The following is a 22,659-nucleotide window of genomic DNA, read 5'->3' as shown; positions in this document are numbered from 1 at the left end:
AATTATTACTGGCTTTCCTATCAATTGGTTAACGATGTTGAGGGATGGTGCTAGATCCCCATCATTCTGAGACATAATTCAGCTACCTGAAAAAAAACCCTAAACACATATTTATCACTTTTGAGTGCTTTGTATGAATGTGGAATTCTCAGCGTTTTCAGGGAAACACAAGGTTATTTATTGTTAGAGGTCACCACAGTGAGATTGCTCAAAATCCAAGAGTTTGCCCCAAACAAATTTCCCCATTAAGCCACAAAAACAAATTTCCCCCAAACCACATACAAAATTATATGCATGGGTTACCATTGACAGAGTGATATATAAAATGATACAGTGTTTCCCTATGCTTAGAATGAGAAAGAACTGCAACATCTTGGACAACATTGCTTGGTAACCATTGTCAAATCCTGATTAGTTAAAACAGATGGGGAATATATATCTATATAACCCTTTCACTACCATGCTGCAGCTACAAAAGCCCTCCTACTACAGGAAAGGAACTATTCTGCTGGAAGGGCTCCAAAAGGGTAGGGCTGGTAGGGCAGAATCATGAACAAAATATGCATAGTTGTCAAGTCAGGTAGTCTTAACCATCTAACCCAACTACTGCTTAGATTTCAGAGGCCAAGCCCAACACCCAGAGCTGCTACTCAGGAGGAAAATTCTTCTGCTACAGTTCTCAAATATTGAGGAGGTACAATTGTGGGTTTCTTCTTCTGGGGTGTGCCACAGAACCTCAGGGTTAGAGATGGAAGGAAAAGGGTGTGTAAAGGTGTTGTGGGGCACTTGCCCCACACCAGGAAGAGGAAGGGTTAAAACAGGCCAGGGGGAGCCTGCGCAGAACCCTCCAATTAGAGGAGGGCTCACTAAGTGAGCCAATCAGGAGGTGACTTGTTGCAGTGGCCAATCAGGGCCAGCAGGGGCCATATATAAAGGGCTGCTCAACAGAGCAGAGGGATTCTTTCCCTGGCCTGCTAGGGAGAAGGACTGGCTGCCTAGGAGCACCATGACTAGACTAGACTAGACTAGACCAGACTAGACCAGACTAGACCAGACCAGACCAGACCAGACCAGACCAGACCAGACCGAAGGAGCAGGAGCAGGAGCAGGAGCAGGAGCAGGAGCTTCTGGCTGGCTGGCTGACTGACTGACTGCTGCCAGACTGAGGCCCTGGAGGAAGGGCAGATAAGGTGCTAGGGATGTCCTCACTTGCCCTGAGGGAAGTGGCCAACACAGACTGCAGTTTGCCTCTGGAGCAAGGGACTAGACTGGTGACTGCAGCAGGCCACCAAAGCGAGTGGCTGGACTATAGACTGCTGGTTCATCCGAAAGCAGGGGAGACACCACCGGAGGAGGGCACCCAATGGAAGGACTTGAGCTAATTCCAGAATGGCCAGCAGGAGGTGCTGCTGTGGTGAATCCCACACTGCTACAAAAGGCCATAAGCTGACAGGGTTACAATGATTTATTATTACAGTCCTGCAGACTTATCAACGATTAACATATAATTAAATTGTACGCACCAATGCCTTTTACACAGTCCACCCCAGTCACGTTATCAGCTCCCATTGCAACGAAAGAGTCAAACACATTATACAGCACCTAAAAAGAAAAGTAGCTTCTCTTAGCATTTGTTCCTGAATCAAGCGAATTCAAATCATCACATGCATGGGTCTGGGAAATCCTGAAATTTTGTTAGACTGAGGTAAAAAAAAATCCATTTATTTTGAAGCAGAAAACTGTTTGGAGAATACATAATCAAATAACATGAGGTCAAAATATGATAAAAATGAAATCTGTAGAATATATCTATCCAAAGAACTGGCTGTTTTGTCTGCCTGTGTGTCCAAGGGTCTTCCATAGAGCCTATCACTGTAGCAGCTAAGTGCTTGATGGAAGTTTTTTTTGAAGAAGGCATGGACAGTAAAGAAAGATGAAGAAAAGTGAGAATCATGATAAATTCTGCAGTTTAATGGATTATAATTATCATTTTAGCACAGAGGGTGATTTGTGGGTTAAAAAATATATATATTTTAGATTTTGTGCATCCAAAAGGGAGTGGATAGGCAAAATAAAGCACCAAGAAATTAAAAGCAAAATAATTTGGTTATCAAAACATCTCTTCAATGTAGTGTTTATTTAATTAAAATGTAGGCTGGAGCAAAGAGAATTCTAATTTGGTAAGCATCAAATGGGTCTCCGGGCAAAAATTAAACACTGTGCTTTGGAAATTGAGGATACTATTTGGGGCATTATTATAACACTTTCATTACTACAGAAACAGGGCTAGTGATGAGATGTTACAGAAATAACTTGAGTTAGCTAGGCTGTATTGTAAGTCTCTTCTTACTCTACATTGTAGTCCTCACAGATATTTATAGATATCCAACTGCTGACCACAGTATTGCCAACCCCGAATATTCAAAAATCATGAGATTTTTAAAACCAGTGCATTTTAAGTTCTGTTTATATGCTTTTTGGTTTCTGGGCCTTTACAATGCACTGGGATCACATTTTAAAACTTTTCCCTGAAACCATCAGGTCTGGAAACTTTTTAAAAAATGAAAGTAGAGATTCCTTTGGGATTCTCCAGATTCCCAGAGCTGGGGCTTTAAGAAAAATACCCCACGTTGGAAGACTTGGAATAAAATTAGAAGAACTGGTAACACTGCAGCTTTTGTCATCTGTGATAAATGAATGTCACTGAGAAGCAAAATTATCAGTAGTGACAGTGGAAGCAATCAGATAAATAGTGATGAAAGTTGGAAAGGCCAAGATGACATAAACAAAGAAGGTATCTGAGAGGTGTACATAGAATAAGAGCATATGCAAAATTGGACCAAAAGAATTCAAGCAGTTCAAAGAACTGTCAGAGGGTACCCCAAAACCTCAGGAAATAAATTTAGTAAATCACGATAGTCATGATGACTAGAAATGGCAAATAAAGTATTTGCACCAGAAACCTGATTTTAAGAGTTATAGTTATCCAACCAGGGAACAGGAACATAATATGTGACCTACATGCCCTCTTCACATTCAGATAATTAATACTTGCAACAAAATGTCTGCAAACAAGGAGGACAAGCTATGCCAGTAGAACTTGCGTGTGGTAGCTGACACATGAGCAGAGAGCCACAGACAATATGCCACTTTATTCCATGGTGGATATATTCGTTCAGAATAAACCCTCCAGAACTGGGGTGACTCTTGGATATGAAATCCTCTTACCACAGTTACTGCGTCGTTCAGCAGTGATTCTCCAAAAACGATAATAAACAGAACTTCATTGACATGAACTTCTTCAAACACAGCCAGTACAGCCACAGGGTCCACTGCAGCTATCAGACTGCCAAACAGGAGAAAGTCCAGCAGCCCAATCTTGAGTTGGCCTATGAAAACAAAACAAAAAACTTACAGATATAAAAAACCACCAGCAAAATGAATCTCCTTATGGTGCTGAAGCAATCAGCCCCAAATTAGTAGCACACTCTTTACATTACAGGCTGTCATAAATATAAAGGGAAGGGTAACCACCTTTCTGTATACAGTGCTATAAAATCCCTCCTGGCCAGAGGCAAAATCCTTTCACCTGTAAAGGGTTAAGAAGCTAAGATAACCTCGCTGGCACCTGACCCAAAATGACCAATGAGGGGACAAGATACTTTCAAATCTGGAGGGGAGGAAAAAGGCTTTTGTCTGTCTGTGTGATACCTTTGCCGGGAACAGCTCAAGGATGCAAGACCTCCAACTCCTGTAAAGTTAGTAAGTAATCTAGCTAGAAAATGCATTAGGTTTTCTTTGTTTTGGCTTGTAAATTCGCTGTGCTGGAGGAAATGTGTATTCCTGTTTTTGTGTCTTTTTGTAACTTAAGGTTTTGCCTAGAGGGATTCTCTATGTTTTGAATCTGACTGCCTGTAAGATTATCTTCCATTCTGATCTTACAGAGTTGTTCTCTTACCTTTTTTTGTTCTTCTAATAAAGTTCTGTTTTTTAAGAATCTGACTGGGTTTTTTGGGGTCTTAAAAATCCAAGGCTGGTTTGTGCTCATCTTGTTTATTCTCAAGCCTCCTCAGGAAAGGGGGTGTAAAGGCTTGGGTGGATATTTTGGGGAAATAGGAACTCCAAGTAGTCCTTTCCCTGATTATTTGTTAAATCACTTGGTGGTGGCAGCGTTTTACCTAATCCAAGGGCAAAGACTGTGCCTTGGTGAAGTTTTAACCTAAGCTGGTAGAAATAAGTTTAGGGGGTCTTTCATGCGGGTCTTCACATCTGTACCCTAGAGTTCAGAGTGGGGAAGGAACCTTGACAAAGGCCAAATTCTGCTCTCACTTACTTCGGTGCAACTCCCTTGAACTGATTCTATGCAATTAAGTGCAGAATTTGTCCTCAAAGCACATTTCTAGACTTCTTATTCAGACAAAACTCCTACTGAAGCCAAAGTGAGTTTTATGTGAGTAAGCAGCACACGGTTGGGCACCCTCAAGAAAATTGATTATGGTATCAGACTAACTCAAGATTTATTTCAGTGTTTTTGTTCTCACCTAGGAAATTAACTTCATTTAGTTCTTCTATAAAAGCACTTTAATTTCATGCTGAACAAAGGTTCCAGATTGATAGCCCTGGAAGCAGATAGCCTCTGAGTGTAACCGTAGGACAGGGAACAGTAATGCAAGCATCTCAAACTGGAAGGTCAGCAGAATATAGAAGATCCTTAGAAATTACAAATAAATGCATTTTAAAATGAAATATTTAAAAACAATTTCCTCCTTCACTTACTCGCCAAGCTGTGAGGCCAGAGTTTTATTGTTAATGTCACTAGCACCTCATCCATGCAGGGAGCCAGCCAAGTCCCTAATCTGTTGTGTTTGATGACTCGGTGTTTAAAAAGCCAAGTCACCTGCTAGCCTAGAGAGACTGAAAATGTTGTCCAGGCAAGTGGACTGACAAGCAATTGGTTGCTCTGCAGGGAAGACCAAAGGAGCAGAGCAACCCTGGTCCTTCATAGGAGGTAAGGGGGTGGCCAGGAAGCAGAGGAGCCTCCTGAAGAGCTCCTCTACCTCAGGAGGGGAGGGAGAGGCAGAGTGTGGCATGGCAGAGCCGACTGCTCTTTGCAAATGGCAGGAGAGGAGCAAGAAAAAAGTGTGGCACTCGCACTTTTCCTTAAAGAGGAAGGGAGAGGTGCAGAGAAGCTGACATTCCTGCTAAGGGTCTCCTGGCACATCCTAGAACCCTGCAGCTCCAGAGAAGTTGTACAAATGGGTATGGAGTCTCATTCATTTATCTGGGGCTCAGAATTCATTAATGGGCAGAGGAAGGCACCTGCATTAATTAATGGGAGTTGAGCGGGGTGTATTTATTAACTGCAGGGAGTCCAAAATTCAAGAAGGGTGGGGGAAGCATGGCAGAGCCCAGAATCCATTTATTGAAAGGGATGGTGCAGAGGCCCATTTTAGTAATTGGTGTACATGTGCACCAGAAGTTATTTGCTTTGGGGCGAGGGGGACAGAACTGACGTATTAGTTTGGGAGTAACAATTTGGTAATGAACATTGAAGAGCTGTGGCCTTGCTGTGGTATTGTTTGTAGCATGGCAGTGTGGGCACACTTCACCCAGGCTCATAGGGTCTCTCCTTCTGGTGGGCATGTGTTTTCCAGTCCAGAGTATTTAGGGACTGGCAGGTAAGTGAACGAGAAACTGACTTTCGATTGTTTGTTACAAAATGCATGGAGCTATTCACCCAGGAGGAGGACCCAAAATTGGAGGCTGGGTAGAGTACCAGACACAACCCACCCCCATCTGGCAGCAGCAAAGAAGATGGGAGAGGAATAGAGACCATCTCTCTATCCCATCACCAAGAAGCAGGAAAATATCATTTTCTGTAAAGCTGACAAGGATTACGGGAACAGAGACATTCCTGGTTTTCAGAAGCACATAGTTATTCTATTTATTTATAAAATGGAGACACTTGTCTTCATTCACATTTATACAGACTGGCAGTGAGCAGGGGCGGGTCACAGTCTGTTTTTTTTTTTTTAGGTGGGGGGGGGGGGGCTTGAGTGATTGGGTAGCAGGGTGGTGTCAGTGGCAAAATACTTTCAGGCCTGGCAGAAAATTCTGAAGCTGGCCCTGCACCTGACTCCAAATAAAGATTCAGTAACACTCTTACCCTCCTTGCTGTGGTTAAGGAAGAGATAGCTCAATGGCAATAACTATGGATATTAGGACACTGTAAAACAAATGCCTTTACAATGAATTGGCTCACCTACATCTCTTATCTGTTTTATATGTTACCAATTATGATTGCTACTACATTCTTTAAGAACTTCCAAAAGCTAGTGAGCAAATACTGATGGGAAGGTTAGGGCACATCTATAACTATTACAAAATAGTGTCAAGAGAGGTGGGATTGCTAAACCTGAGTTTTACTTAGGCTACCAAACCTACCACCCATCCCCTCTAATTCAATGCACTGTCACTAAAGAATTATAGAACAATTTTCACTCTGGAAGTCACCAGGAAACTAAGACCTTGTCTACATTGCTAAACTTCATACCTAGAATTCATTAAGTGGGAATTCACTGTCCATGCAGTTCCACAAGTAATAGCAACAGCGTGAGTGCTGGTTTTATGATTGGGGGGGAAACAGTCAGCATGACTTGGGATTGGTTTTCCTTTTTTCCCTCATGTGAATGTGCAAGGGTGACAGTGGGCACTAGTTTAACATTAAGTTATATTTCTTCCAAATGTACTTTTAAAGTAGCATTTCCTTTTCATTGTTGTTTTGATCTTCTTGCCTGTTCTGTACTTGTCTTCTGCACATAGTACAAGTTCTAACTAAGGACACTGAATATCATATTTAACAGGTGTTTCCACCATTTAAATTGAAATCTGTGTAATCCAGTTTAGGTGAAATGCTCTCATATTGGGGAATAGATCAGAGTTAATCAATTACTAGTTCCATCTGTCAACGGAGTTGGAAGAAACATATAATCTGTTTTCTGTTGTTGCTTTTATCACAACTATGTCTTCAATGGATATACATCCATACATTCAGTGATATTAAACTTTCACCTTTGTTCGCCTGAATAATAAAATTTGAAGTAAAAACAAACAAAAAAAATAACAACCCCAAAATACTCCCAGGCACTTACTCTCCAGAGGATAACATGAGAAGTAAAATCCCCAAACTAGCTCCAAGAACTAAGAAGACTCCCAGTACCCTTCCTTCCCCAGCAGCTGGAGTGGGAGAGCTAGGTTTCTCTGTAGGTACCATACCCAGACTTCTCTCCCTTCTTATATATCAGCATGTGGCTATTAGGTTTAATCCTTTGGTTAGCTGGTATCACGTAAGCTATTCAAGTCCTACTTATCTCTATTTGCGAGTGACATAGTTTGACTCAGGGACAAGCTTCTCTGGCCTTTTCCATAATTGAGATTAGAACCGAAAAAAGATCTATAGGTCATAATACATCATCCTGTCAGTTAAATATGGTGCATACAGTGTATTATCTAGTTCTTTGTGCAGTCTCATTTTAAATGGTTTAAACAATCAGGCCCATCCGTTTATAGATGACTGTGATGCTTATGCTGTTGCAGGCTGTAGGAGTGTCAAACCTATTCAATAGAAAGAGCTGAGTCCCATTTTTAACTGTGATTTAAGTTGTGATTTAAATGTGGAAGACATTTATGACTATACAACCTACCCTCAGTCCACAGTGGAATTCCCATTGATGTCAATGAGAGTTTGCACAAAGATAAAGGGGGAAATATGGCCTTTATATTGTAACTCAGTTTTAGTTATTGTAGCTAGTTAAAATTTGTGAACACTTTTTTTTGGGGGGGAGTGGGGGAGGAAGGGTGCTGAAAATGGCCTTTTATTTAAAACAAACTTTTGTCTTAAGTGTTTCCTTTTCCCCAAAATTCTCCATATTTTTAATTGCATTTGCAGAACATTTATCCAAATTTTTCATTAACAAAGTCATTTTTATAACATTTTCAAGATAAATTTTGATTAAAAATGGCAGGACTCTTTTTATTTAACTGGTCTGTTACAAGCCCTGCAAAATGGAAACAATTTTGAAATTTCAAAATGTTTTGATGATTTGTAAAAAATTACGTGTTCTAGTTATCAATCGTATTTTTATTTAGTCATCATCTTATTGTCCCATTCAGCATCACTCACTGGGAAAATATTCTGATAAGTAAGACTACAACCATTTCTGCCCATTTTTTCATTTCCTTTCCCATCCTTCTTTTGCTTTTTTTTCTCCCTCTACTGTCTTTGGGTGTCTCTTCTGTTCTTCCCTCTGCATTTCCTTCCCTGCAGCAGTTCCCCATTCCCATCTTGGTGTGGACTTAAATCCCAACCCCTTCACCATCCCAGCACCTATAATGAGCATCAATTAAAAAATTAATTATGACATTTAAGGTATCGTCATTACGCTTTATAGATAGTTACACCTCATTGAGGTTAATGGAGAGAAACAGGACAGTTCACAGCTCTTGATCATTGTTTCAAACTCAGAAAGACAACACTGCCTGTGTGTTGCTCTGTTCACGTTGGAATCAAGCACAATCACGAGGGTTTAGAAACTTTCTATTCTTGAAAAAGAGAAAAATAAGCTATGATTCTTTAGCATGTGAACATAGGACATATGAGACACATAAATACATTAAGTGGGCCAGATCTGATCTATGGGCCAGAGGTCTGACAACACTGCTTGATATATATTCTACTTGTAGGCCTCCAGCCCCTAAAGGGTAATCCTATCACAAATAATTACGGGATGTGATCAAGTCACATTCTATCCAGTACAGGTATAAGGTATCTCACATGCTAGCCAGTATGTTACAGCCACCCCCACAGCTATCTTCAGGTGCAAAAAATAAACCAATTTTGTTTACATGGGAGTGTAGGTCTACTGCAAAACAAGGTAAGGCAATCTCATCCATTTAACTTCACAATAATGCCTTTTTTTTAAGCAGCAGCATTAAACCTTAGCACAAACACCCAGAACAATAGTAGGCAAGTGAGAAATGGCCATCAGGCTTACAATCCTAGCAACATGGCTGCCTAGCTTTGCTGTAACCTCAGAAGCCAGTGTAAACCTGTCAGATTGTTAATCCAAGTTTTCGATAAATACATGGAATCAGATCCTTAGAGGCAACAAATTCCTTCCTTCCTTCAAGCTCTCCTTTGCAAGGAATATTTTTTTCGCAGAGGTTGCCAGATCACCATACAGGCATGCATCATGTGGAACCGCTTTCGCATTTTTCTTTCTTGTAGCTAAGACAATGGAAGTTTTCTTGTGTTCGTTTGCCCTCTGCTTATCTCTGCTTTACAAAGTTAAGGCACTGGGGTGAGCAAAAGTACATTCTTCCAAACAAACAATTAAAACTATGAACCTGTTCTTATAGAAGGACATTCTTGCTGCAGAAATCTATCACTTTTGGCACTCAGACACCATAGTGATACGCACCAGAGACACACTAGATTAAATAAAGTACAGAGAAATTAGACAAAACAGATCCTGACCAACTTTAAAAGCCTTGAAAGGTACACAGATTTTATATTTGATTAAAAATGATAAGGCAAATTATATCTGAGCCAAATTAAAAAAACAACCAAAATCTCAAATTTTGCTGGTGCAAAATTGTTGATTTAATCAATTGTGCATATAAACGTAAAAAAAAAAGAAGAAAGAAACATCTAGCTACATAATTTGTGGTTCTACTCTGTTAGACCTCTAGATAGAGTTTTCAAAGCAATGCAGGGAATGAAGCCACATGTTTTCCATCACATTTAATGGAAAATAAGTAGCTAAATCCCAGGTACTACTTGCAAAATCTGAACCCCAAAATTCTGTTATTTCACCTGTCATGGATGGTGGGAAAAACCTTTGAGGCTATTTCTGACCCTTTATGTTTAATCATGCTCCTTCGTGGCACATTTTCCCCTCTATAGAATCAGAGTTCACTTTAGAAGTTATTTAATGGAGTAACAATATTGGGTCAGATTACCTCTGTTTGCTCCTCTGTGGGTGCATTAGGAAACCTCCTGCACCACCCCTTTTGCACCTGAGCAGAAAGCTTCCAGATTCATGGTGCCTGAGTTCCATGAGTAATAGGTGCTAGAAAGTCACAGGTAGATGTGCTACACACCCTGGAGGAGACACATCTGAACAGCAGTGCAGCCACATCTCCATTCCCCCTTGTGGTCTTCTGATTTGCTGGTGTTGAGTTGCTAGTGGTCCAAACCTGGTGCTACTACACCTCCACAAAAAGATGTAACAGCTGTTGCTATGTATACTTCTCATATCACTTCAGAGACATTACACGTTCATCAGTACTACATGGGCAAAATGCCCCTTGCAAACGCCACTTGGTATTAGAGGTCTCCAATCTTACCCTAGCAGAGTGGTTTCTAGCTTTAAATGTTGAAACAATGACCTATTATATGAATACACTTAGAGGGCCCTTGTTTAATTAATACTAGAGCTGAGTGGAGGACAATTTTCTGTTTCGCAGCAACTTTTGAGATTCGTTCTGCACTGGAACAAAAAAAACCCTTTTGGAATATTTTTTTAACATGGAATTGTGTCAAAACATGTGTTTTTTGGCTTGAAACCCTAGCTCTTTAGTCCAGGGACGTGTGTAGGTAAGTAGGGTGGTGTGTGTCTCCTGCAAAGTTGGAGACCCAAGTTCAAGTCCCTGCTCTGTCCACTCTGAAGTTTCATTTACCTGAAAATGGTCCAAGTTAATACTTGGTGTTTTTCTGTGGGAAAGAGTTGTTATCTATAATGCACCACTAATGTACCAGCCAGTACGCATTTTAATTAGCAGGGACTCTTTTGAGAATCAGGCTTACCCATTATTCCGCTCAGGTAGACACCATAGAGAGACAAGCCCGTCGTGGCGGCATTCCATACAGTCCCGATTACAGCATACAGAAGGATGGTACCAAGGTTTCCAAAAAACAATTTGTTTGGCATGAAGTATCCGGCATCTAAGACAATGGGTGGCAGCAGGTAGAAGAAAAATACATTTGGTGTAAGGGTGAAGGAGGCAATGTGGTCTGCAGCCCACACGATACCGCCCAGCAAGAGGCCAAGGACAATCAGCAGAGCGCTCTCTGGAACCACGCGGGTGACTTTGTGGGACAAGTGGAAAACTGCAAAGAAAGAGAAAAAATGTGAAAGAATCAAAATGCAAACATAATTTGATTGTTAGTAGGGCTGGTTCTAGATAAGAAAGGAACAGAGGAGAGGAGAATGAGACCAGGTCTCTGAGCTAGGATGGAGCAAGATAAATGGGAGGTACTAGAGATGTTTGGCAATGAAGTACTGTTGAGGGAATCTCAGCAAATCAATTTTGGAGGAGTTTATGTGAACCTTCGCCTCAGTTTGGCTTAATGGTGGATGTGCACCCCTGATTCAAGGACTACTTGTGATCCTAACCCATGCTGAATACAGCTGAGCTCATATACAGTTTTTCACTTTCATCTGAAACTCAATCAAAACCACTGAGTTTCTCATGGTGTTAATATCAAACCTATAACTCTGCTCAATGAGCACACAACTGGGCCCAAGTTTGCTGAAAATTAGTACAAAAAACAAACAGTCAGGACTCCATGTTTTAAGATGTATTGAAAAATCTTCCCCCATCACCTTGCAGAGGTACGCAATGATTGTAACAATGACAGCAGCCAGCCTATACCAGTGCTCGCACCATGGCTAGCACCAGTGTAGATGAACCAGGATGAGTGTAACAATGGCAGAGGTCCCTAAAGTTTCCAGGGTAGACAAGACCTGTGAAATAGACCAAGTTGTAACATTTTGCTTCTGCCTATGTGGATGACCCCAAACCAGGTTAAAACTGGATTTAGGTGACAACACTGGGAGAAGGAGGCAAACTGTGCTCAATAAACATTCTGAAACAGTCAGTTTTGAGGAGCATCTGGGCCATTAATTCAACAGCTGGAACGTACCTTCCACAACCTGAGTAATCCAATAAAGAAAACCAGTGTCCCTCCCAGTTAGCATCTTCTCTTTGTTATGAAGGCTGCACTGCCTCACAGATTGTTGAGAGTCCCTGAAAATCATTGCTCTATGTTTACAAACCATGGCATTCAGGTTTTCAAAGGATTTTTTTTTTTGGTGGTCATTCCCTCCATTCCTTGCATCTCCAGTCAGTAAATTATCAACCAATTTATCACATTAAGGAGAAAGGATTACATTCTTTATCCCTGAAAATAAATTTTGCTGAGCCAGACTTACTTGGGTCAGGATTCCCTTTTGCTATGTTTTCAGACAGAGATACGACTGAGAAATGCCCTGAATTAAAAGTATGGAACAAGAATTTTGAAGACATCTGAAAACCTGATATTGTGAAGTAGCCACTGGACTTCCTGCTAAATCCTCACTATTCTATAGAATTCTGACAGATATAATTAAGGAACAGTTTCCCCGCAGTGAACAGAATATTTTATATCAGCTGAAACTTTCCTTTGCACTTGGAAAGGTTTATCTCCAATTGCACGCTGTTTTTGCTATGAACATTGACCCCTCTCTAAAGATGAGTCCTGGTGGTACATTGCTGCAGTGCCCCAAAAGCACGGCAGTGAAGGAATCGGGCTCACAGAGCCAAATTTCCCTCCAGGCTCTTAAAATAGTGATTAACTGCTAGCTTATACCAGACCTGGCTTATGCCAGCAGTGGATTTTTACCCCCTCCCCATTGCCTCAGCGGTGCTGGCTGCCACAGTAAGCGGTAGAGTCAAGGATTCATCCTTTCCCCTCCACCTGATCTGTGAGGGTGGGAAGTAAGTGATCACACAGGCCACTTGTTATTGTGCGTCCAGAACCAAGGGCTGCCTATCCAAAGCAAAGGTGTAAAGGAGAGGCAAGGGAAGTGCCTTACTCCCCTTTACTTTCCTGAACTGGCATGCAGCCCAAGAGAAAATCTAATCCTTAACCATCAAGGGGCCAGATTGTACTACACTTATTCCTGTAGAGTAGCACTTTACTACACAAGAAACCCCATAGACTCCTTCCATAGAAAGATACTGTTCAGTATGAATAAGACAGACAGAGTCAAGTCAAGACCTCTATGAGCGTCTCAATGCGCAAGAGGAAAATGCCATAAGTATTCCAATATCATGCAATGGTTTTAGACTTTACAACTGGAACTTAGCTGCAAAGTCTGAGCTCATACTCACACCTATAAGGCCTCAGCCTTTTTTCTCTGGCCAAGGGTGCAAATTCCATGTCACGAGAACACCACACTTCAAGCTATGCCTTTCTGGACAAATATTGCATTTTTCAGATGATTAGAGAAATGGAGTTGTCCTCATGCCTCACATCACTCTCTAAAGTTTAATCAAGAAACGTCATACCATTTTAATAGCTCGCTATCCTAAAATATGTCCCCCTAACAACGCATCTGGATCTATTGCAACTTGTGTTAATGGGAATACACTCCTTTCATAGGGCCAGTCTGACAGCTTTACTCATGCTGAGTAGCATCTTACTCCAGAAGTATTCCACTGAAGTCAATGGGAACACTCACTGAATCAGGTGCTATTCACCATGAGTAAAGGTATCAGCATCTAGCTCTTAAACTGAATTAGAGATCCATATGCTCTGACAACTAGCTTTTGTAAGCTGCCTTTCATTCACCTAAATGGTGAACTCCCAGCCAACAATTCTGGACAATAGTTTGCATTTGAAGCTACAGGTAGGATGGAATTACAGCAGTTCTGCAGGTGCCAAGGAGGATGGGGTGCAGTTCCACACAGACAAATAACTCTGTAAGGAATTAATAGTGAAATAATTTCTGCTTATTCTAATGATGCACCTGTTGTAGCTATTCCGTACACAGGTGGCCGGGGACAACTAGGTAGCACAGTAGGTTATTTTTTTCACCTCTGCACTCCTGGGTATAAATCTGAATTAGCCTGGTGATTTCAGTACATGGCCTCTAGTGTTTTTGCCAGTCCAAGACTTTTCAGAGAAGGCTGGACAACATGGTGGTAAAAATGACAGCAGCTAGCTTACCCCAATACCCCCAGCACTGCTGTCTCTGTCTACAAATTGTGTTAACTTCATTATTTCACCATACTCTGGTCCGCTGTGGAGGTTCTCAATCCCTTTGTATTCTTGAACCAAAAAATGACCTGCAATCCACATGTCCCACAATCCTTTGCAGCAGCCAAGAATTGTGGGATTTGGGTCAAATGAAGACACAATGGGTTGGTGCTGCTCTGAGTTGAGGGGGATTTCTGCCAGAGGCACTTCCCTCTTTCCTCTTCTTTCTCCATCCTCCACCCACAACATGCTCAGCTCCACTTCGAGAGGCTGTGAAGCACAACCTGCTTAAGTTGTTGCATGGCAGTATGTTATCCCAGGGCAGTGTCACATTGTGTTAGAATGCAGTTTTTTGTCTGATAATAATCATGTCTTGGACTATAACCTAGGGTAGACCAGGCCTAAGTCTTCAGTACACAGAAACCCTTCACATACAATTCAGTTCACGCACAAAGCAAACTCTGCATAGACACTCAGCAGTAGGTCAACAATTGTGTTAAAGTCAAGTATTGTGATGCATCGACAAATCTCTGTAGGTTAGCTTGTGTTTAGTGTTAACCTCTGTGTTCTATCACTTTCATGGACCCTTTAACTCTGGCCTTGTTTACGCTTGGAAAGGTTTGCCTGTAAGCTATACTGGTATAGCTTATATAGTTTCCCCAAATAGAATAAGGTATACCAGAAAAAAGACTTTTATAGATATTACTGTCTACACTAAGGCTTTTGCCAGAATTGCTAAATTGGTTAGGGGTGGGATTTTTTCACACTCCCAACTGACAACTATGCTAACAAAACTTGTTAGAGTAAACCAGGCCTCAGTCACCCAAAACTGATGAAAAGTTACTTTTATAGTTTTTCTTCACATTTTATTGTTAACACAAATTATAATCTTCTGTACAGATAATGTTGTATAAAGACTGCTTAAAACAAGTCCTAGTTTCCAGTATACTGTACATATTGGAAAGGTCACTCTCTGGTGAAAGAAACAACAATAGTAAATGCTAGTTAGCAAATATTCAAAATGTTGCATGGATCTTTAGCCATGAGATTCACAATAAAGCTAATATCCTATGCACTGCTTTGCACGTATACCCTTATGATTTTAAAGAAGAATGAATAACAACTCCGTAATCTTAGTAAGAAATTAGAAAAAGAAATTAGATTTAAAGTCACTGGCAGAATATCATAAATGAAAGCCAATTGTTTTGAAGTACTGCTTTAAATGCTAGCATTGATCTATGATTTTGTGGAAAACTGATTTGTCTAACCTGGCTTTAGCAAGCTACGCTGCCTCATTGCTCTACCTATTTCTGTTCTCTGTCTTTCAGCAATTGCAGAACCATGTCAGGTTTGATTCTCTTTCTTCCCCTCTCAAAGCACTGATCATTCTTAGGCCTCCTCTACATCGTAACTTCTGCCACACTGGGGAACCCATGCCTGATCTACACTTTAAAATTAGGTTGACATAGATACAGCACTCAGGGGTGTGAAAAATCCACCTCTCTGAGTGCCACAGTTAAGCCAACCTAGTCCCTGCTGTAATGCTGCTAGGTCAACAGAAGAATTCTTCCGTTGACCTAGCTGCTGCTGCCGCTCAGGGAAGTAGACTACCTACATCAACGGAAAACTCCCTTTCATCACTGTGCGTTCGACACGATGGTGCTACAGCAGCAAAGTGGCAGTGCCACTGTAGCACCCATAATGTAAAAATACCCCCAGGTCCACTATGGCAGTGCCTTTACACGGTGAAACCTGGCACCGAACTATGCCCCTCATATTTTAAGAGTGCAGGAGAAGAGGCTCAAGAACTACAATATTGTAGCTGGGTCCCTTGCCTGGTAGACACCACAGTACACATGGAACTCTTAAGATTTCCTAGAATTTTAATGTTGATAATTTAGGCCCTATCTACATTTGCCTGGGAATGGTATTTGCTGAACTAGTTAAACATCCACTTTTCAACCAGTATGGGCTAAGTCAGCTTAAACAGGGTTTGACCGGCTAGTGTTTAAACTGTACTTCTATGCATGTTGAGCATCAGAGAAGAAGGGGCCTTTTAGAAAGAAAAGTCTACAGACCATCTCACAAAGTAAATGTAGAGTTATTGCTTTCCCTACACCTCCTTTGGGATCCGAGGAAAGGGACTGTGAAATTTAAATTAGTTGGCAAAAATCAAACAAACAGTGATAAGTTCTAGGTGGGTCCAGTTTCTCCAGGCTCATAAAGGAAAGTAAAATAATTTGAGAAAGAAGTTCTTAAGGATAATTTGGCTAGTTATTTTTAAGCATACTTTAAGAATGCATTATACACATGGAAACTTGTAAAGGAACTTAACATTTAACAAGCTGTTCACTGCTCACTAAGATAGTTTGCAACAGTTTTGCAGCAAATCACTCAACAGACAGATTTTTTGATTCTTTCCATTCACTGACTAAAATGAAAATTGAAAATGTTAACACTTTTCTTTGGGTTAATTATATCTCAGAGGACTAAGTTACGTGACAAAATAGCTAAAGAGGAGGTGATATGCAACTCCTGTCCATTTCAATCATTATTCTTCCTTAACATACAAATAAAAGTTTATTTAAGGATAACCTTCCCAATGTAGGTTTTCATTCATAAATAACCTCTTTATCTAACAGCTGTATTTAATGAATACCATAGTTTTCATTCATTAAACAAAAAAGTTTGGATGACTTGGTTCTATAATTATATCTATTGATTCTGGCTGACACCACGGGCAAAGCTTCCATTAATTTCACTGGGTGCAGGATCAAGCCCTAAATACTCTGAGATTATGCTTTTCTTCAGATAGCATCTTTTGCTTTCCTGTTAAGGCATTGATCAGGAAGTCTTGTACGAAATCCCCAAATATAGCTCAACAGTGCATAAACTGTTATCTTATATCCATTGTATACAAGTTGGAAAGTTTTATTGATCGAAGTAAGATTTTTCTGTGTATAAAAACAGAAAGTGATGTTTCTCCTTTTTTCTCTCCTAAAAATAACCGTAACAAGGTTTCCTCACTGCCAAAATACATATAATATGTCAAAATATTGCCATTTCACACCCTTTATAGCATCTTTAAAAAAAAAAGTACTGAAAGAAATTCTTCCCCCTCACACTCTCTTCAGGATGCATGTCATATTCTTTGAATTGTATACCCTTCGGGACAAGTCCTCTCTTTTCTACATCTGTCCAGCACTTAGCACAATGGGGCCCCGTTTCCAACTGGGGCCTCTCGGCACTATATAAATATTTACCAATAATAATAATTTCAGCCATCTACCAAGGGCACGATGGAAAATATTCTGTTAGCAGTAGAGAAAGGCAAACTAGTTCAGGTAAAATAAGAACTAACATAAAACCAAAACCTTGACCCAAATGAAAAATGACAAAGCATTTACTTTCATGCACCTTTGGACACAAGCAAAAGTGCTGGGAAGTTGCATAAGGAAGTTGGTTGTTGCAAGGTTTTTAGCCCAAGTTCTAAGTACTTCACATAAGGTTTGTATGAACAGAAAATGAATTTATGAACATTTTGAGATTCACCCTTTACTAACTGTCAGTGACTCACCTGAATTATTTGTTGTATCCGCTGTTCTGTCAATCAGTCTAGAGATGCACTGACTGTGTGCAGTTAGTCTGTCTGTCCTACTTTGACTTCCTTATTTTTACACAGGAACACAGCAATTACCATACTGGATCAGGCACATTGAATTGGACATCCTGGGCCTGATTCTCTACTGCCTTGCAGCTTGTGTAATCGTTCACAGTTTTGCAAAGTGAGTGCAAAATGCTACCATTCGGATTAGTAATTCTTTACACAGTTGTAAATCACTCCACAAGGTGCAAGGTAGGGGAGAATCAGACCTTTTGCCTGTCACAGTGTCCAATAGCAGATGCTTCAGAGGAGGTGCAGAGAAACTCCATAAAGAAATATCCTGCCCACAGCAAGCCTTCTTCCTAAACATCAGCTAGTAGCCAGTTTATGCCCTGAAGCAATGAGGTTTATATTCTTTTTATTATCTTATCTAACATATCTGTGGCTGTTCTTATTAGCCATATAAATTGGAAATCCTTCTTTGAAGCCTGCTTAGCTCTTGGCCTCCGTGCCTTTTTTTGGCAGTGTCTTCCACAAATTTCATTTGGTCTTTTTGTTTAAATCAGATTTGTTAACAAATCTCTAATGTACTATGACAGTGTAAATAGAAGCATCTGTTTACCCTTTCTGTAACGTTCCATATAGCTCTATCATGTCCCCTCTTAATCATCTCCTCTCTAAACTGTTCCAAACTTTTCGTTCTCTTAAAGAGAGACAATAACCTGTCCATGCCTCTAATTTTTTTTTGTTGCCAGACTCTCAGTTCCTTAACAATCTTTGAGAGACAGTGTTTTCCAGCTCAGGCTGTACCACTGATTTATATAATGCCATTATTATTTTCAGTATTATTTCTGATCCTGTTCATTTTACACTCTAACTCGTTTGTTTGTTTGTTTTTTTACCTGCCACTGTTCACTGACCAGATATTTTCATTGAGCTGTCAACATGGGTTACTTTTCCCTGAGTCTCAAAGACTAATTTTAGCAATGAGCCTTTCAGATTATGTCTTCAAACTTTTCATTTGTCAACACTGAATTTCATATGCCAGCATGCTGCCCATTCACCTAGCTTTATTAGGTCCCTTTGGAGTTCCTTACAGTCTTCTCGAGTCTTGAACAACCTAAATAATTGTGTGTCATCTGCAAATTTTGTAGTTTCCTGCTCACCCCCTTGTTCAGATTATTAATGAGTATTTACTAAACAGCAATGAATCTAGTATCAAACATTTGGAGAAACCCACCATTCACCTGTGCCATATTGAAAGTTACCCATTTACTCCCACACACAGATTTCTGTGTCTCATAAAATTTCAAATCCATGCATGGATTTTACATCTCATCCTGTGGCTAATAAACTTCTTTAATAACCTCTTATGAAGGACTTTTTGAAAGTCCAAACACATTTATATCAGCCAGCGCTTCTTTATCCACTCTTCTGTTGACATGGTCATAGAATTGTAGTAGATGTGGTTTTCCTTTACAGAAGTCATGCTGGTCTGTCTCTATCGTATTCACTCTCTTTTTTTATCCGCATTTCAAATAGTTTACTTGGTACTGAAGTAAGGCTTTCTGGGTAGTTCCCAGAATCACCCCTTAGCACCTGTTTTAGATGGGTCTAATATTGGCTGCCCTCCAATCCTTCGGTATAGTAGTCAGTTTTAATTGGTAATTTTGTTAGCAGCTTCGTAGCTTCAATATTAAATGCCTTTAGAAGTTGTAGATGTTTATCATTTGGTTCAAGGCATCAGCTGCTATTTAGTTTATCAGTTTGTTCCAGCACTAACTCTTCTGACATCTCAAACTCTGATCGTGCCTTATTTTAATTACCTGGAAAAAAAGAAGGTACCTACTTAACTTTCTTTTTGGTGAAGATTGATGCAGCTTCTCTACATTACTGTTATTCTTCCTGGCTCCCTTTATTCCCCGGTAGCCCAGCAGATCCAATGATTCTCTCACAAGCTTCCTTCTTCTGCCATACTTAAATAATTTCCTATTTGTTTTTTTTATCTTCTGGGCCATTTGCTTTCCTAAATCCCTCTTGGTTCGTCTAATTTTCCACCCTACATGCAATGTGTTGCATCCCTTCTATTGACTTCAGTTAGGATGGATCTCCAGTTTTTGAAGATTATCTGTTTGTCTTGAAGGAATGCACTTTCCTGTTTAGCGATACTTCAGCCTGGGATACTCAGAGGTATCCACAGTGATCTGCAGGTTGGTAGTAGGGTCTCCGCCAAGTATGGCATGTAGCTCTTTGTAACAGTGGTAAGTCTGTGGTTTAGCACCGGATCAGCTGTTGGCCTCCCTGCCCATCTGATATGCTTGATGCAGTTCTTTTGCTCTCATATGACACTGCTGCTAGTCCCTGTCATGCCCCTTCTCATGCATCCCCCATGCAATCTGCTTGTAGATGACCTTGCTTCTATGGCTGGTCAGTAGCTGTGTTTGCACAGCCTCTTCTCCCCACGGAGCCAGGAGATCCAATATCTGTCTACTCCAAGCTGGAGCACATCTGGAATGTGTAGCCAGTGTGGGCAGCTACACACAACAATGGAGAGCTGCTAGGTGTGCTCACTTAACTGGAGAATCAGGAAAAAACATTTCAAAAATTTGTGGGGCTTTAATGGCACGGGCTTCCAGTCTCCATGACCTCCGGGCAGTGGAGTTCACAATTGTGACCAGAACGATCAGTGTCGGGCATTGTGGGACAGCTGCCGGAGGACTGGAAGAGTCGACGTAAGGAACTCAGTATCAACACTCGTGCTGTACTGACCTCAGTATGTAGACCATGGTTCAGTGTCTCTGGGGAAGTGGTATTACTGTGTTGCTGTAACAGGGCACTTACATTACTGGGAGACATATGCACAACTAGGGCAACGCAAGGCGGCTTATGATGACCTAGTTTTGCAGTGTAGACCAGGCCTTAGAGCAGATATGATTGCTTTCTATAAATATACCAAGAAGGTAAACAAAAGGGAGGGGAACAGCTATTTAAGCTAACAGGCAGTGTTGGCACAAGAACAAATAGGTATAAAATGGCCAGGAATAAATTTTAGGCTGGAAATTAGAAGGAATCAGAGGAGTGAGGTTCTGGAACAGCCTTCCAATAGCAGCAGTGAGGGCAAACAAGCTAACTAGTTTTAAGATGGTGTTTGACAAGTTTATGAACAGGATTGCAAGATGGGGTTGCCTGCCGTAACAGGGGACTAGAATCAGTGCCCACAACGTTCCTTCAGCACCATGTCTTACATTCCTATGGATCTCAGGATTTTAATTTCTGCACTTTTGACATTAGGACCTTTCTGACTAGCTCCTTCATCATTTAAAAATCCTTTCTTCTGTAGCTTAATGTCACAGTGCTAGTGTTTGGTGCAGTCTCTCCCCCAGGGATGTCCAATTTAATTCTGTTGTGCTCACTCTTATAGCTCAACTGTCGTTATGCCTTGAACCAACTTATATGCGGTATACTTAGGACTAAGTCAAGAACAGCTTCTCCTCTTGTGTGCCTTAGAAGTAGCTGTTTCAAAGAAGCAAAGATTTAAGGTCTTGAGAAACTGCTTCTATACATTGTGTCCCCAGGAGACATTCGAGCAGTTTATATGTGGGTAACTGAAGTTACCCATTATTACTACTTTATTAGATTTAGTTGCCTCTTTAATCTTTCTCAGCACTGTGCACTCAATATCATTTTTCCTGATCAGGAGGCTGGTAGTATAATCCTGCTGGTCTCTTTGGATTCTTATAACTTGTATCTTATGAATTTCTATGAACTGAATCTGTACAGATTTTACTCTATAGTCCTCTCAATTCAAATTCTTTTTCATTTAGATTCCATGCGATCTTTTGTTGCTACTTCCCCACCTCTATTAACTAATCTGACCTTCCTGTAGGCTTTTAGCCAATATCCTTGAAGAAAAATCATGTTGCTGATTCATCCTAATCAATAGTATTTAAGCACCAACTAAACTCCTGCATCAATCAATAGGTTACACTTTTACTAAAAGTAATAAAAAATGGAAAGTTTAGATTCGAGTCTCTTTGGGAAAGAAATTGAGCCGCCTTATGTTTTTCTCTAGCAGCCAATGCAATGGGATCCTACTTTTGATTTTGTCCATTGGATACTACCATAATATAAATGACAATAAATAGTAATACTATCAGTGTTAAATCTTGAGCACCTCTACCTTAGCACTCACGGGGTTTAGGGCATTTAGACATGAAGTCCTTTGCAGTAGACTCATTTCTATGAGCTGGTTAAAGTTTGGTTTTATCCAGCTTATCAGGGCTTTATTCCTTGCCACACGCTTTTGATCATGATTTAAAATGCAAACTGCATTGTAATGAGCTCATTACATTGAAGATTTGGGTCACTCTTCTCTGTGGGTGAACAAATTAACAAAATACATTAGCAATTAAAAATGTGACCAAACATTTTAGGATCAGCAGGTCAAGGTCCCCATTTGATAGGTCTTGAAGGCCACGTGTGCATTTTACCCCCAAGTCAAATGCCAATAGATTGTGTGACCAGGCAACCATTACCCCTATGAATGTTCAAGGTTATAATGAGGTTTAAGCAGTCTGGGACAGATTCTGTCACTGTTACAGTGAGTAGTTCTTCACTGAATGAGTTGTCCTGTTGTAATGATATACCAGAGTAAAGGCATGTCTACACAACAGTCGCTACACCAGCACGGCAACGGTGATGCAGCTGTGCTGCTATGGTGCTGTAGTGTAGATGCTGCCTGCATTTGCAGAAGGGGTTTTTCTGTTGATGTAAGTAATCCACCTCTCAAAGAGGTGATAGCTAGAGGTGATGGAAGAATTCTTCCGTCAACGTCACCACGGCTACACTAGGGGTTAGACTGACCTAATCAAGGCACTATGGGCACAGAATTTTTCACAGCCCTGAGCGATATAGCTAGGTCAATCTAATTTTTAAGTGGAGACCAGGCTGGAGTATAGCAGAATCTGGCCAT

At 40.7% G+C, this 22,659-nt stretch overlaps 1 protein-coding gene across 2 annotated transcripts in view; it reads right to left on the bottom strand.

The window, feature by feature from the left end:
- The window catches only part of SLC9A3 (solute carrier family 9 member A3), an 83,810-nt gene that overhangs the window by 38,129 nt on the left and 23,022 nt on the right, over positions 1-22,659 (bottom strand). For both annotated transcript variants that reach the window (XM_074945161.1, XM_074945159.1), the window contains exons 2-4: positions 10,868-11,170; positions 3,229-3,389; positions 1,524-1,602 (exon numbers count right to left, since the gene is read on the bottom strand). In XM_074945161.1, coding sequence (XP_074801262.1) covers positions 1,524-1,602; positions 3,229-3,389; positions 10,868-11,170 — 543 coding nt within the window. The remainder of the gene's footprint in view (positions 1-1,523; positions 1,603-3,228; positions 3,390-10,867; positions 11,171-22,659) is intronic.

The sequence above is a fragment of the Natator depressus genome, chromosome 2, assembly GCF_965152275.1.
Source record: "Natator depressus isolate rNatDep1 chromosome 2, rNatDep2.hap1, whole genome shotgun sequence".
NCBI classification, from domain to species: Eukaryota; Metazoa; Chordata; order Testudines; family Cheloniidae; genus Natator; species Natator depressus.
The sequence above is the reverse complement of the archived record's forward strand: the minus strand, read 5'-3'. Positions and strand labels throughout refer to the sequence as shown.